The sequence below is a fragment of the Motacilla alba genome, chromosome 3 (assembly GCF_015832195.1).
Source record: "Motacilla alba alba isolate MOTALB_02 chromosome 3, Motacilla_alba_V1.0_pri, whole genome shotgun sequence".
Taxonomy (NCBI): Eukaryota; Metazoa; Chordata; class Aves; order Passeriformes; family Motacillidae; genus Motacilla; species Motacilla alba.
This window is the reverse complement of record NC_052018.1, coordinates 29,432,931-29,447,649: the sequence shown is the minus strand read 5'-3', so window position 1 is coordinate 29,447,649 and position 14,719 is coordinate 29,432,931. Positions and strand designations below refer to the sequence as shown.

General features: G+C 38.7%; 1 protein-coding gene across 1 annotated transcript in view; it reads right to left on the bottom strand.

The window, feature by feature from the left end:
* The window catches only part of COL19A1 (collagen type XIX alpha 1 chain), a 184,881-nt gene that overhangs the window by 8,502 nt on the left and 161,660 nt on the right, over positions 1–14,719 (bottom strand). The window contains exons 43-49 of the mRNA XM_038130911.1: positions 14,567–14,629; positions 13,075–13,110; positions 12,883–12,927; positions 10,288–10,458; positions 9,309–9,375; positions 6,710–6,865; positions 213–290 (exon numbers count right to left, since the gene is read on the bottom strand). Of these exons, the coding sequence (XP_037986839.1) occupies positions 213–290; positions 6,710–6,865; positions 9,309–9,375; positions 10,288–10,458; positions 12,883–12,927; positions 13,075–13,110; positions 14,567–14,629 (616 nt within the window). The remainder of the gene's footprint in view (positions 1–212; positions 291–6,709; positions 6,866–9,308; positions 9,376–10,287; positions 10,459–12,882; positions 12,928–13,074; positions 13,111–14,566; positions 14,630–14,719) is intronic.

Below are 14,719 nucleotides of genomic sequence, written 5' to 3'. Positions count from 1 at the left end.
GCTACAGTTAGCAGAGTCCTCACCAGAGCTTGAGCAGTGCCCTGCTTTTCATCACCGACATCAGCTGCACTCCAGCACATCCACAAGGAGGCAGGTGGAGCTGCGATCCAGCTCAGGAGGAAAAGCAGGAGTGTAAAACCAGCGTTAAAAACAGGAGAAAGGCCTGTTAGTTCATAAAAAACAATAGCAGAAATAGATCTGGAGACTTGTACCTGCAGGGCCAGGTGGTCCAGGGTTACCAGGCAGTCCAATTCCAGGTTCGCCTCTTTCCCCTTTCTGTCCTCTATAACCTACACAGAATAAAGATATGAAAATAAGAGCACCCTCTTATTTTAGGTAGTGATTTTCTGTATATCTTGTTGACATGAAATTACCAAGACAAATATAATTGGGAAAGCACATGCTCAGCTCTCTTCTTCAGAAAGCTTTTTTTTTTTTTTTTTTTCTGAGACAGCTCTTAAGTTTATAAATTCCTTCTGGAAAATAGGAGCATTTCTAGCAGTAACTGGTTACATCATCTGTCAGGGGGCTCTTGCTTTGTTTACTAGCTTGACTTTCCCCAAGATTTTAAGTCATCTGAAATTCCTCTAGTAAAGAGCCAAATGCAGATTTTACCCCCTCTGTTCTGCATAAATCCTTGCATTTGCACTTTTTGGACTGTAAACTGCTAGTTTTATGATTAGACATTCTCCTGTATGTGAGAAAAGACCCACTCCCTGGCCAGTGTTGCCCAGCTCCCCTCACATGGAATGAATCATCTCTGGACCTTGTGCAGATTTTGGGTTTGAAGCTTACTTTGACCCAAGCAGCTGCATACCATTAACAAGATGTGATTACTAATCATATTTTGAATACTTGAGTCCTTTTTCTTCACAGGCCATAGTTTTTAATTTATCTAAATGGCTTCCACCTTCCCAGGTGCTGGAACCCATGCCCAGCCCCTGCTTCTTTTTCCTTGAACTGTTTTTAAAAAGATTTATTAGTTGGAAACTTTAGAGCAGAGGACTTGTTGCTATCATTAAAATATTTTCCTTATTATTTCAAGTTAAGAATGTACCTTTACTATGCGGGAGAAAGGATGAAAGCATTTTTAAAGGAGACGTCTGCCACAAACCCTTACTTCAAAAAGGCTTACAAGGAAACTCTTCTGTACCCAGCACTTCAGATGCTTGCATGTATGGTTACAAAGGTTTAAAATTAATTTGCTGATTTCTGGTCACATTTGGAATTAAAATCTTCCTGCTTCAGGGACCAGTATATTTTTAGCATCACCTATTCCATACAATAAAGTATTGGGTTCTTCCTCTTGTGAAGAACTGTTAGTTTGAATTTGAAGAGAACAGCACAGCCATGCCAATCCACCTGATGTCCCACGAAGATTAACTGGCACTGACAGATGGATGGCAAAGGCTGTCTTGCCAGTGTGCTGTGGTCTATGCAACACTGCTACCTTACAGGATATTCCAGAAGGAAATTACTTAGAGGGCTGTGGGTACCGATTCAGGGTTGTTACAACAGACACAATGCAGTAGGAATGATACACAGAGCATTCAAGCTTTCTGTTACACACAAGCTCATTATACATTTCAGTAGAAAGTCTGTTATCAGTTGCAATCATTCCAGCTTTCAAAACAGAGTATCAATCGTCTTAACTCCTCTCAGCACCACAACAAGGAAATTACTGTGAGGCGAGAATGTTACAAAATGCATGCAGGGTGCTATACATAACATAACTAAAGGAAATCAACAGTTTAAAATCTCACAGAAACCCAAATTCAAATTAACCATGCATTCTGGTCACTGGGTTATGTTAAGCAGAACTGTACAAGGCATATACACACACAAGCTATAAAGACTAAGGAAAAGGAATATGCAGGTATTTGTACTGGATTTTGAATCCTGGATTTACTCTCCAATGACCACAGTAATATTTGTAACTACATCAGGTTGGTTTGTTCTGAAAATTATTGTGCAACTTCTAGTATTGTTGCTTTTTGAAAAGCTCAATAATACAACCACAGGATCCATTACATGTCCTATTTATTTTATATTTCCCAATGTTTTTTAACTTACAGTCAACAGTTACAATGCATTTCCCATTACAAACCCAGTTAACTCTAATTTTACAACAGACTGCTGCCACTAACCATTTGTTTTGCATTTCTTTAGTTATGGAGAAGAGAGAGAAATCAAAGGTACCATATATCACATTTACAATCCCCACAATAAACATTACTGCAGGTCTCTGACACACCGTAACTGAAAACGACTGAGATAGACTGAATGATTCTGTAAACATCACTGGAACACAAGAAAATAAGGAAAGAAACCCCCTACAACAGGACAAGGAGCAGCATAGTCCAGGGTAGTGATAAACCATTATTGGCTGCATCCAAATACACATGCAAGGCTGTAGTTTTTACATAATGGCAGGTAAGTTCTGCTAGCACTGAAGTTTAATACAAAAATTCCCAAATACCTTGTCTAACAATAAGGCTTTATTTGATAGAATGCAAGAATATTAATAAACAGACTTATATGTAAACAATGTGAACAATGTAATATGTACTTCTGGCAGAAAATGATTTGATTTTTAATGAGGTATATTTTGCTCAGAAGCAGGGCCATCATTACCCCTCTAGAGGATAGTATCACCTTCTTTCTGAGCTTAGACTGAGAAACTCATACACAGTCAAAGGAAAATATTACCATACGCATAAAACAGATTTAATTTACTGTTTTTAATGTAAAGGCACATCTAATATGCTAGCTACTTTTCCTGGTAGAATTACAATTCCAGTAACAGGCACCTGCTTAATTCAAAAGATAACTGTTATAGCAGAACCTTTCACTCAGGTTCTAGAAGTTTTGTTGTGATTTCTGCAACCCTAAAGTTCTGTTATTACAAACACACACCCAACGTGGGCAGCATGGTAAACACTTCGTAGCAGTATGTAGCAAGTTTGTGTTCATACAGATAAGCTCTTGTTCATAGATGAGCAGTAACAGCTGGAATTCAGCTCTCAGTTTGGTGCTTGCCACAAACAGCACCATCAAAAGCATCACTACTGCTACACCCTCGGCTCAGTGTGGAAATGACGCAAGTTCACATCCATGAACTTGGAGGTAAAGGTATTGAAACTGCTTTAGAAGCTATTGCACCCATGTCATGTAGACCCTCTTCCATCAGCATGGACAATGCAGCACCTGAAACTAACATGTCAAGTATCTAGAGAAATCTCAGGTTCTTTAATACAAATACAAGGCAAAGCGATTACCACCACAGGGAACAATGAGAGCAAAGTATCCACTGTGCTTTGATGTGCAAATACTCTGTGTTCTTAAAAAGACTGCAAAGCAACAGACAGGGTGCTAAGATGAAGCCCTCTCATCCAGCCACCAATACATGTTTGGAATTCCTTCTGTGTTTCAGAGCTCTCTCAGCTGAGAGGGAGCAGCTGGGTTCCAAATCAAAGTTAAACAGGTTAACTTTAACCTCCACAGCAGAGAACACTTTACAGGAGGTATCTCTTGAAGCCAGTGCAGCTATTTCAGAAGAGTGACTGTGTAGGGACAGCATCCATTACAACGGGTTCCTGATGTCAGCCAATGTTTCTACATGCTTCCACCATACAAATTAGTAATTATAATAAGAGACATAAACTTTACAACAGAGATTACCAATAAAGATAAGGAGCTTTCACTATTCATTGCATGGTGTTTTTATTTTCTGAGCTGAGCTTTTTTTTTTTTTTTTTTGATTCCTTCAGGCTATCACAAGATATGAGGACCTATAAAAATTAATTTCCTCAATTTGACAGAAAGAGTGAATTTTAACTAGGATGGAATCTTTTCTCTATTGAAAAAAAAATCAAGTCATATTAACATAAAGGATTTCTGGATTTTTAAATTATCACAAGGTGCAGTTCATCTAATGGACCAAAATTCCCTTACTATTACAATTTTAAAAATTCAATTAAGTCAGTGGAGTTAATTGAGCTAGATCCTCTTACACATGACAAGCTGACTGACTGTTTGCAGATGGATGACATTGATATATCTTGTTTGTAAAGTCTTTAAATAAACTTTCTAATTCTCTAGGAGATATTAACATACCTTAAAACTCATACAGAGTAAAGTCCCTCTGTTCTCCCTTAAGGAGATGCTGTACATTTTATCACTAGTCCTGCCTCAGAGCATCAGCTTGCAGATGCATAGGTTATTTTTGAAATGAATATACGCATATATATATATGTATTTATGTCTATGAAAATCTTCCATTCACTATTTGAATGTGTAGGAATTATGTGTTTCACAATTTGATTTGCAGTTCTATTTTGCTTGCATGCTATATTTCTAATGAGACCATTCTATAAATTATATCTACCTGAACCACTGGGAAGGTTGTGAGGAACACTATTAACAACCTTGCTGAAGGCCAGCAGGTAAAAATTCTGGACTTCGTTAGAAGGGCATGAATCTCTGCTTAAGAGTCCAGCAATTCTTTAAATACACTTTTTGAAAACCATGCCTATAAGTCCAAAAGTTACTATCTCTCTTTTAGGGGACTAACCCCCTATCTATTAGTTTGTTGTGCAGAAGGAGATGCTGTTGGAATCTGGCTAAATCATTCCTGACCAGTTTCCAGGGGAACCATCACCACACTCAAGGTGTATGGAGAGACCCCTGTGAATCCACAAATGAAGTTAAACACCTCTCCAGACACACAGTAGCATCTGGCTGGCTCTAGCAGGCTCCGCATGCAGCATCACAAACAGGACGTATTCACAGAGGTCCTGTTAATTGCTTGCCACAAGCATCTACTTCTTCTCACTGCCTGTGAGGGACAAGTCACTCACTCTGCCACATACTACTGCACACAGCAAATCCCTGGAGTTGGCAGTCTGGGCTACACCCAAGTGAGAAATATAATAGGAAGTGTCTATCAGTCAACACCAAGTCTGTATTAGGACTTGTGCACACAGCATGCTACCTTAAAGGACCCAGCCACACATGCACGTAATGTGCTTCACCAAGAAGTCTTGTTTGCTATGTATTTTATGGCTGAAGACAAGCTGGAATACAAAAAGATACTTTTCAATCTGCTCAGAGATTTGAATTTCTTTTTACTCTTGGCATAAAGCAGTAACATGCACAGGCACAACTGAGGAAGGTGTGAAGGCTGTGTGTAAGTGTGCACCTCTTACAGGATGGTCTCTTATTTGCAGTATAAAAAAAGAGGCAAGGTAAACTTTTGGTTTTCTTTCCTTGGAAGTGTAATTTTTTGTATCTTTTTATGTATCAGAGAATTAAAGGCTTCTCCCTTAGCTTACCTTTCACTAATCAAAACCAAGTATTGAGCATATTGGTAAAACAGATGGAAATCCTGTGTACATGAGGCACTTTTTAACTTAAGTATAAGGTATGGAAAAGCAGGGTTTTTTTTTGTTTTTTTCAAACATAGCTATCATCTTTTAGTCTTGATGCTCACTAGCTGGAAATGAAACCTAGTGCAACGTTTCTCTTCCCAGAAGTGTTTGAGACTATCCAGTACATCCATCATCAGTGAACAATCTGGCACTGACATTGAGGGTGACTATTTGCAGTGATCTGAATATTTAGGTAACGATGAAGTCAGTGTCGTAAGATTCTAAGCCTTTTATTGTTTTCCTTGATCCTTTATTCTTGTTCTTCTCATTCTGAGCTCATCACATTTTTCAAGCTTCTGTCAGTGGTTTGCGCTTATCAATGTTAGTAAGTCCTTATTCTTCTGATAGCTTTAGGATCCACACATCTTCAGCATTGCTGGCATGTTCTTCATTCCAGTCTGACTTGCTCTGACTCCAGAGCAGACCAAACTAGCAAAAGATAATAAAGAACTACCTACAGATAAACTGCAAATTACATGTTACCCACCCACAAAATATTATTAACCTATAAATTATTTTTTTCCTTCTAATCTGTTCTCCTCCTCCTTTTAATCTCTGAAAGGCTGGCTCTACAGTAGAGCACAACTACAACGAACCTGGATCCCTCAGAGCTAATTTTGCAGTAAAAGACAGTTCACAGAAATGAGAGTCCTATACTGTCCAAGTGCATTGCAATGCACAAATTACTGTTTGGAGTATAGTAGATGCCTTCAGTTAGTGAAAAACTGATTACTCTGATTTTTTCTTTTGTGAAAATAGGTCCCTTCATTGTGAGAAAAATTAATTTAGTAATACTTCAGTTTTCACTGCTTCTTAAAGAAGAATATATTTCTTCAGTTTTTCCTGCCCTGTATTTTCTCAGGATCTGAGCTGAGAGCAGTCGGACCAGGAGATCAAATTTTTTTTCTTAAATAAGATGGCCTCTCAATATGAAGCTGAATCTAAATAGCAAGAGTGTTGGCATTGTTTTTCTTCCTTATTCAAGTATTTTGTAGGAAAAAAAAACCTGCTACAGTAGTTCTGTCAGACATAGATATCTGTCAATAATTAACTTTATAACTGATTAGAATAAAATGCACTGATTAGGAGTTTTTAATCAGTAAAATCCACACATTTACTATGGGTTAATATTTAGATGTGGTCTGAAAAAACATAAGTACAAAAGTTTAAAAGTTAATTATTAGAAAGCTAGATAGGTAGTCCTGGCTTATTTAATAAACATTAGCAAGTGTATAAGGATTTCAAGATACAACTAAAAGGAACTTTTTTGGAATCTCTACCTTGAATTCCACGTTCTCCTGGTGGCCCTGGCAAACCATCCTTTCCTGGTGGCCCTGGTGATCCATCTTTTCCTGGGGGCCCTGGTTTTCCATGAGCTTGGGAGGCAAGCATTGCAGCAGGCAGCTTCAGCTGGGATACAAATTGACCCATCCTTTCTTCATTAATCAAAGACAGGAAAAAATTGGTAAGAAATCTGCTAGCAAAAAAGGGGAAAAAAAATCCCGAAGCCCCAGCTAAAGTTTCTGTAAGTAGGGTGTGTAACTCTTCTAAACGTCAAGGTATTAAGTGCTCCAATAAGCACTGATACCTTCAGTTCCAACTCAGATTCATGTCTCATTCTTTACCCTTTGAAATAATCAGAATTAATTTGTATTAAAGTTTCTATTACTACTCTCTATTACTAACATATTACAATATTTCAAATGATTTCTGACTCCTGTTCATGGAAGTACTTAAAACACATAGACAGAATAATTAGTCCTTAACACACTGATGGAGGGCTACCTTCTATTTTTGTAACTCATATTAAGCTGCAAAGTAGAGATTAAATCCTGCAAACAGTTCTTGGCATATGCTGGAACCCTGAAAACAGCTGTAAAAAACCTGAAAGCATTCAGTAAAAATTGTTAATTGCAGATATTTCAGAATAGAAATTTTCATGCTGGTGAGATAAAGTGTCCTTGGTAATATTTTACTGTTCCTTAGTGGTAGGTAAAATAGCTACTAATCTTGGCTCTGTCTCATTTATACCAGATTAAACTCCTAAACATTCCACAATTTATAGGGTATTTACAGTGGTGGAATTTTAAGATTTAAGAAAAAAATTAGAGAAGAGTGGGCATCAAACAAAAAAGGAGGAAGGTGATAAAAAGTAAACAAAATGAAACAATGCCAAAACTGGAAGATACTGGAACTGTAGTGAGGTATAGAAATGAAATAGCTATAAAGACAAAACTACTTTATTCTCTGTAGGCAGGGCACCTTATAATGCCTTCATTTTGTGAACAGACCAAATATTTGCTACCATTCTATCTGAGTGGGAAAAGGAGGTGACTTCACTCAACAAACTGCTCTTGAAATACATAGCAGGTCGAACTCTGAGGGGTAGCACCCTGGGGAAAGGTGATAATACACAGAGTGATAGTTCTGTTATAAAGTGAAAAACTGCCTGAACAGGTTAAGAAGCTTCAAGCTTTTATACAATTTCTTTTATCTCTAAAAGATGGTTTTTGTCCACAAATATTAATGACAGAATAACAAAGCATATTGAGGACATAAGAAATGCATTTTGCAATGGAAGAGAAGCTACTGTTTAGGGGTGCTCAAGAAGAAGCTTGTTTCAGAAACCTATCTGAGTCACAGCTCTTCTACCATGACTAAAGGTATGCTGGGGAAGAAAAATATTTCCTTTTCAGAGTAAGGACTTGTCTAAGAAATCTTACATCATACAAAGGCCTTGGCTGAATCTGGTACTTGCCTGAAACTGTGCCAGATGATGGTGGTCTGGCAGGGAGTTCTGGAACCCAGCAGGGATATTTGCTGAGAAAACTGCACAGCAATTTAGACTTGTATGACTGAAGGCTGCTGAACCTTTCTCTTATTTAGATAGTCAGTCACTAAGTGGGAAAAATAATTAGGTGTATCTGTGGTCTCTGCTTTAGTAACACTTCAATATCTTACTGGTATGTGGTAGATAAACAGTATCTGCAGTAATACATGATACATATATGTAGGAGGTGACCATGAGGGAGATGGGCCTGGGATGCCCTGGGAGAGGACTGTTGTGTAACTTTGAGCAAGAGAAACAAACTCCCAGGATTTCCTGTGTTGTCATGCAAATGAATTTCTGCCCATCACCTGTTGTGTACTCCCCATTTCCAGAAAGTTCCGTATTGTTTCCCCATTGCTTTGCCTTGAAAGTCCACTCCCTCTCCTCTCTCTAGCTGGCTCCCGCTGCATCACCCCACTCTTACTCCTCCCCTGGACCCTCACCCGATTGGTCTGATTGTACCCTGGCCCCTCTTTCTTCTCCTCAGTTATATGCCCATGATCCTCCCTTACTGCTTGCTCTCCAGCTCTGGTTCCCTTCACCTGTGGATGTGTTCCTGCCCTGCTTCTCTGATCCCTCAATAAATCCCAGTGGATTTAACCATCTGGAGAGTCCTCTCACTTCCTGGTGGACCTTTTGTTACGACATCCAGGCTCGGGCATCTGGTGAGCTGGAGGAGTTGTCGGTGCAGCCCGAAGTGGAGACGCTCTCGGTGCCGCAGGCACCCTGACAGCACCTGCCCGGGAAAGCTCCCAGCAGCAGGAAATGGGGGTCTCCTGCACATATATGCATCTACAATGACACATACTTCTGTTTGCTGTTGTGATTTGGAGCAGACTACCCTTCAGTGCTAATCTTTTACATAAGGAAATACTCTGTTCAACAGATACTCTTAACTTCTCATTGTTTGAACAGAATCATGTAAAGCAGACTTGTTAAACACAGCTACAGCAACAAGGTACCTGCTAAGTCCAATGTAAGTTAGATGACATTTAAAGAAATTTAGAGCAGAATTTCAGATTTAGTTATATAATATTTCCTTTTCTTACCTTCAAATACCTTAAGAACCTCTTGTTTGATATATTTTTTTATTTCTTCAAGTGAAATTGCATCAGCCTGATGAGGAAAAAGGAAGGTGATATGTATCAGAAGGAATATACAGAGGACAATTTATGATGCTACAAAAATAAGAAATGCTCAAATTAGCATTACAAATATAAACCTTGCACCAACAGATAAGTGTTTTAATTTATTTGTGTTATTTGTTTTACTGCAAATGCATTATAACATTGTAAAGATAAAGTGGCATGAAGTGGGAGAAGCACTCCCAGCTGCCAAGATGACCGGATGTGATGAGTATGGAAGTTACCTTGCACATGACAGTAAGGATGTCCAGGGACAAAACTCTGCATTATTTTGCATAGCATTTGCCAACTTCTCACCTGCCCTGGGAACTGCTTGCTTTGATGCACTGCTGACCAGAACAGAACCATGGCCCCAGTAACTTCACTGGAAAAGTGTTTCAGAGCTTTACCTTACCTAATTCAGGTTAAAAAGAACCCATAACATGGGTGTGTGTGCCTGTGTGTTCATGCAGACAAATTGAGTTATCTACAACTGGCAAGCAGCATTTCATTGTCTTTCTAAATGCTGATTTCTCTTCTATAGAGAATCAAGTTTGGCTGCCTCCTTTTCTTTCCCAGTTGCAAAGGCTCAGACTTTAGCTCTTAATCTTATGGAAAACATGAAAATTAACAGTAGTGTGTAGCTATATTGATATGCAGGAACTAAAGAAATAAATAGTTAAAGCTTATCCATAGCAGATGTTTTAAAAAATAATTAAAAATAACTGCCTGATCATGCGGGTATATTTTTTTCACCTTAAATGAACACTGAAATTATCTGAGAGAAATCCTTAGTTTTTCTAATACTGTGCTATTTCTCAGTTGAATTTCCACTGCACAGCCCATGTAACCTTCATAACTTGTCTGAATACACAAGCAACAAGATAAACTTATATTTACTTACTGGAAACCCTGGGGGTCCTGGTGAGCCTGGGGGACCTTGATGACCTGGGGATCCTGGATAGCCTCTGTCTCCTGGAGGGCCAACAGGACCCACATCCCCCTTTTCTCCTGATGGGCCAGGTTTCCCTCGTTCACCCTGTGGACCTCTGTCCCCTGGAATACCCTGATCTCCCTGTGTAAAATAAAAGCAGAAAGAAAACAGTATTGCACATAGTGGAACAAACCTGAAGAGTCACTTGATAATGCTAAAGAGAAAATTCTTGCCTGTTCAAAAACAGTCATGCAGGGAATATGATTTTCCAGGCTGAATCTTGTCTCTGAAAATATATTTTGTTTTCTTGCACTTTCGATGTTGAAGTCGATTACAAAAAGAATAGCTTGATTCTGTAGCCCACTTTTCAAGGACAGAATTTGAGTATAGAAAGTTTTTAGCCCTTATACAAGGATCTAGGAATGTCAATTACGGCATAGGTATAATTCTGGTGCTCAAATTCACACAGGCAAAAGACACCAGGACATTTCCTGTAACTTTCCTTAAAAATCTACTATTTTATGTCTTCATTTACACAAAATTATAGTTAATCTAAGTTATTTCCAGTACCCAAAGATACTAGGAGGAAGCTGGAGAGGAATTTTTAAGAAGGACATTTAGTGACAGGACAAGGGGGTAATGGCTTCAGACTGAAAGAGAGTCAGTTTAGATGAGATATTAGGAAGAAATTCTGTACTGTGAGGATGGTGAGGCACGGGAACGGGTTGTCCAGAGAAGCTTTGGATGCTCTAACCCTGGAAATATATTAAGGCCAAGTTGGATGGGGCTTAGAGCAACCTGGTCTGATGAAAGTCCCATGGCAAGGTGGCTGAAACTTGGTGATCTTTAAAGGTACCTTCCAGCCCAGGCCTTTCTATGGTTCTGTGATATATAAATTCTCAGATTTATAATCCTGCAGAGTAGGTACAGATAGCTCTTCTACCAGAGATAAAGAAAAAGGCAGGTTTCTCTAGAATCATGGCGCTATGCCAGTGTGAAGCTGATCCTTTTCTTATAAACAATCCATGTTTTACAGGCTGCCAGTGTGTAGGAGGCAAATCAAATACCACAGCAACTTTTCAAACAAGCATTTTTAACTGCCTCTAGTGTTTTCTTCATGTTTAGAAAAAGGTCTTTGTAAAAATTCATAAACTAGGTCATATATTCCTCCAGATTCCTCTTTAAACTCTCCACTATGAATTGTACAAAATTCAGGACATTTGTGTTTTGTGATCTCTGACTAAGGTGCTGCTTTATTCAGCCTTTCTCCTTTCTAGTGTTCCCCTATCTCTTGTATTTTATCTTGGACCAAATTCTGAGCGGAAGGAATTGATGTTTCTCCTGTGTTTCTACCTGCTCTATTCCAGCAGGTTCAAAATCTGTGATCAAGGTATGGAGATAACAGCAAAAAATGAGCAAGCCACTAGCACTTGTATCTGTTGAAATCATTAGAAAATGGGTTGTTATAAAACATGTTTTCAATTTAGTTTGTCACTCAGTTTATAAAGTAGGAATAACAGCAGTGTTTAGTCACTCAAAGAATATATAAAATTATTTCAGCCCAGGTGGCTTATTCCTTCTTAAAATGGATTCTATGAGGATATTCTCATATCAGACAAGAAAACCTCAAGAGTTTTATTCTGTCCTTCCAATTTTGATGCTTCTCTTTTCTGTAACTACAACAGTTGGTGTCAAAATGAAGGAGCATGCTGTACAGCAGTAATAATAATAATGGCTGCAAGAAAACCTTGACTTTATTTTCTGTAATCATTGCAATCTTTCTCACAGACACAGGCCTGTGTCCTTAAAGGCAAAACCAGAATGTTGCAAACAGTTAATTTTTTAAGGGATAATTGTAATAATTGTTAAACCCTTATGTTTCTTCAGTGTCATATAGAAGCATTTCCTTTTCCAGATTAAACAGGGAGATACTTCTCTGAGTCATCAAATAAATGTGGCAGCCATGTGATTAGGACATCAGGACTTTGGGAATGTTATAAGAAGACCTTCTTTCATACATGCATACATATATATATATATATATATATATATATACACACACACACACACATATCCACTCATCTCTCACCTCCCATAATCATTCCTGCCCACAATGACCTTGTTACCATGAACAGAACTGTCTGGAGAGTTTGGGAAGCAGTCAGGTACTGCACTGGCATTCCTGCTGCCTACGTGTGACAAGCTTGTTTTACATAAAACATGATTTGTGTTTGTGACATATTAAGGATGACAACAGGGCAGTTCATGGCTTTTGTAAAGTCTGACAACAGCACAACTGGATTACCTGCTTTCCAAATTGATCAATTTACCCTGTCCAGACAAACTGTGTTAGAAAGTCGATAAAATGTGTTTTTCCTCTAAATGCAGAAGCCAAATCAACTCTAATTCCTTCAAGTGGTGTCTAGGACTAAACCTCTTAGATGTCTAGGCGACTGCTTGAAGTTCACAGAGAATTAATTTCTTGATTTTGCCTATAAGATAGGTGCTGATGAGGTGTTTATATGCCCAGTGAAAAGAGAAAAAATTGTCATAGTAGGGACTTACACGTTCTCCTTTGGGTCCTCTGTCTCCTGGTCTTCCCACAGCACCCTGAAAAATGGTTTTTGAAAAAAGGTAAACTTATGAGTTAAAGGCTTTGTTGTGTATTCATGTGTTAGCAGAATGGAAAGCAACTGCCTAGGATTAACAGCTGTGGATTCTGTGAGGAATGAAATACACAAAAGTATGTTTTCTTACCGGAGGACCTGGCAAGCCATCTTTTCCATTGATTCCCTACGAAAAAAATTAATATGTTTATGTGTTTTCAAAGTATAAGGAGTAAAGCTTAGTATTTAGTGCCATATCAGGAAATGTTCTGAAGCTAGAGAAGCGGCAGTTTGTGTGGCTACAATACAGAAATACAAAGAGCATCAAGATGTGCACCAAATCTAATGATAATCCAACTTTAAATGACAAATTATAGAGAAATTTTGCAAATTTGGAATATTTGTATAGGCACATGTACTTTTGCAGTAGCAGCTAGTCATAATACAAACACAGGAGAGAGTTCTTTTATTCTAGATATTAGCCTTGGTGCTGAATTACCCTTCTGCTCTTACAGACATTATGCCTTACTATTACAATTCTAGATCCATTCTTGGTTGTTAGGACTTGCAGCATGGCACAGTTTTGGTCTCATGGGTTAAGGCCACTTCCTTCCTCAAATAAGGTGATTGCATTCATAGCAACTGCTGGAAACTGTTCCAGGCTCACATTATCCTCCAGACTGGAATGTGGCATGATCTGAGAGTCCTAGATGGTATGGGCCAAATTAATGTCAGACAGTTTATTAACAGTTGTACAATGCCAGATAATTGCAAGATAAGTGCTCTGGCAGTGTTTAATTTAGTAGGATATTTATGGATCTGCACATGTAGCAAACTCATAGCTGTGAGTGAGAAAGGATGACTTGTATGAGCAGAGACAGCAGGAATATTTCTTTCTCCTCATATACTGCAAAGTGGAGTTTTGCAGAGATTAGGCACCTTGGGCTAATTTGCTGCTGTAGCTACAGAAACTGTGTCTTGTTTCAAGGCAGAAGTGTAAGGTGGAGATGTGCTGACAAGCTGCAAAGGTCTGCTGCTCATTCTCATCCCCAAAACACCAAGGTTCGGGGGAGATAATGACTCCTGCACTACCCTTGCTGAACCCCTTCTGGAATATAAACTAGGTTTTTTCAACCAGCTCAGACAGGGCTGACTACACTGCTGTCACACTTTTATTACATAAAGGGAGTAGATTAGACATCTCCTAAGTGAACAGTAAATGCCCCAGCTGCAGTGTTGCATCACCTGCGTACAGAAGAGTCTCAAAGTTTATTCAGTGATGAAGCCCACGCTTCTCTATCTAAACTGAAACTGAGAACCTATTCTGTCACCCCATCCTTTACTGACTGTGTTGAGCGTCTGGGTTCACATTGTCCCCCTGGAAAAAGTACAAGAGGAAACTTTATCAACAAGATCCAAATGACCTTCATAAAACCTTTAAAGGCAACATCTCAGTAACATTAACCACAATACCAGGAATTCTCTTTTCCATGGTTAATATTGAGCAGTGCAGCTCTGTGTGTTCTTCACATGTTACTTACTCTAACACAAAGCAAGATGTAATGTCCTTTCTTTTGTAACTTCTGATAAACTAAACCACATCATTTTGTAGCAAATTACAAATTCAGTATAAAATTACTTACTGGTTTTCCTTGTGGCCCTTCTGGACCAGGGAAGCCTATATCTCCTATAGGTCCTCTTTCACCCTAAGGAAGAAGAAAACACACATGAAAACACTGCATGAAAAATCTTGCATTAGGCGTCTGAAATATTTGTTTGCTAGTGTAAGAATCCAG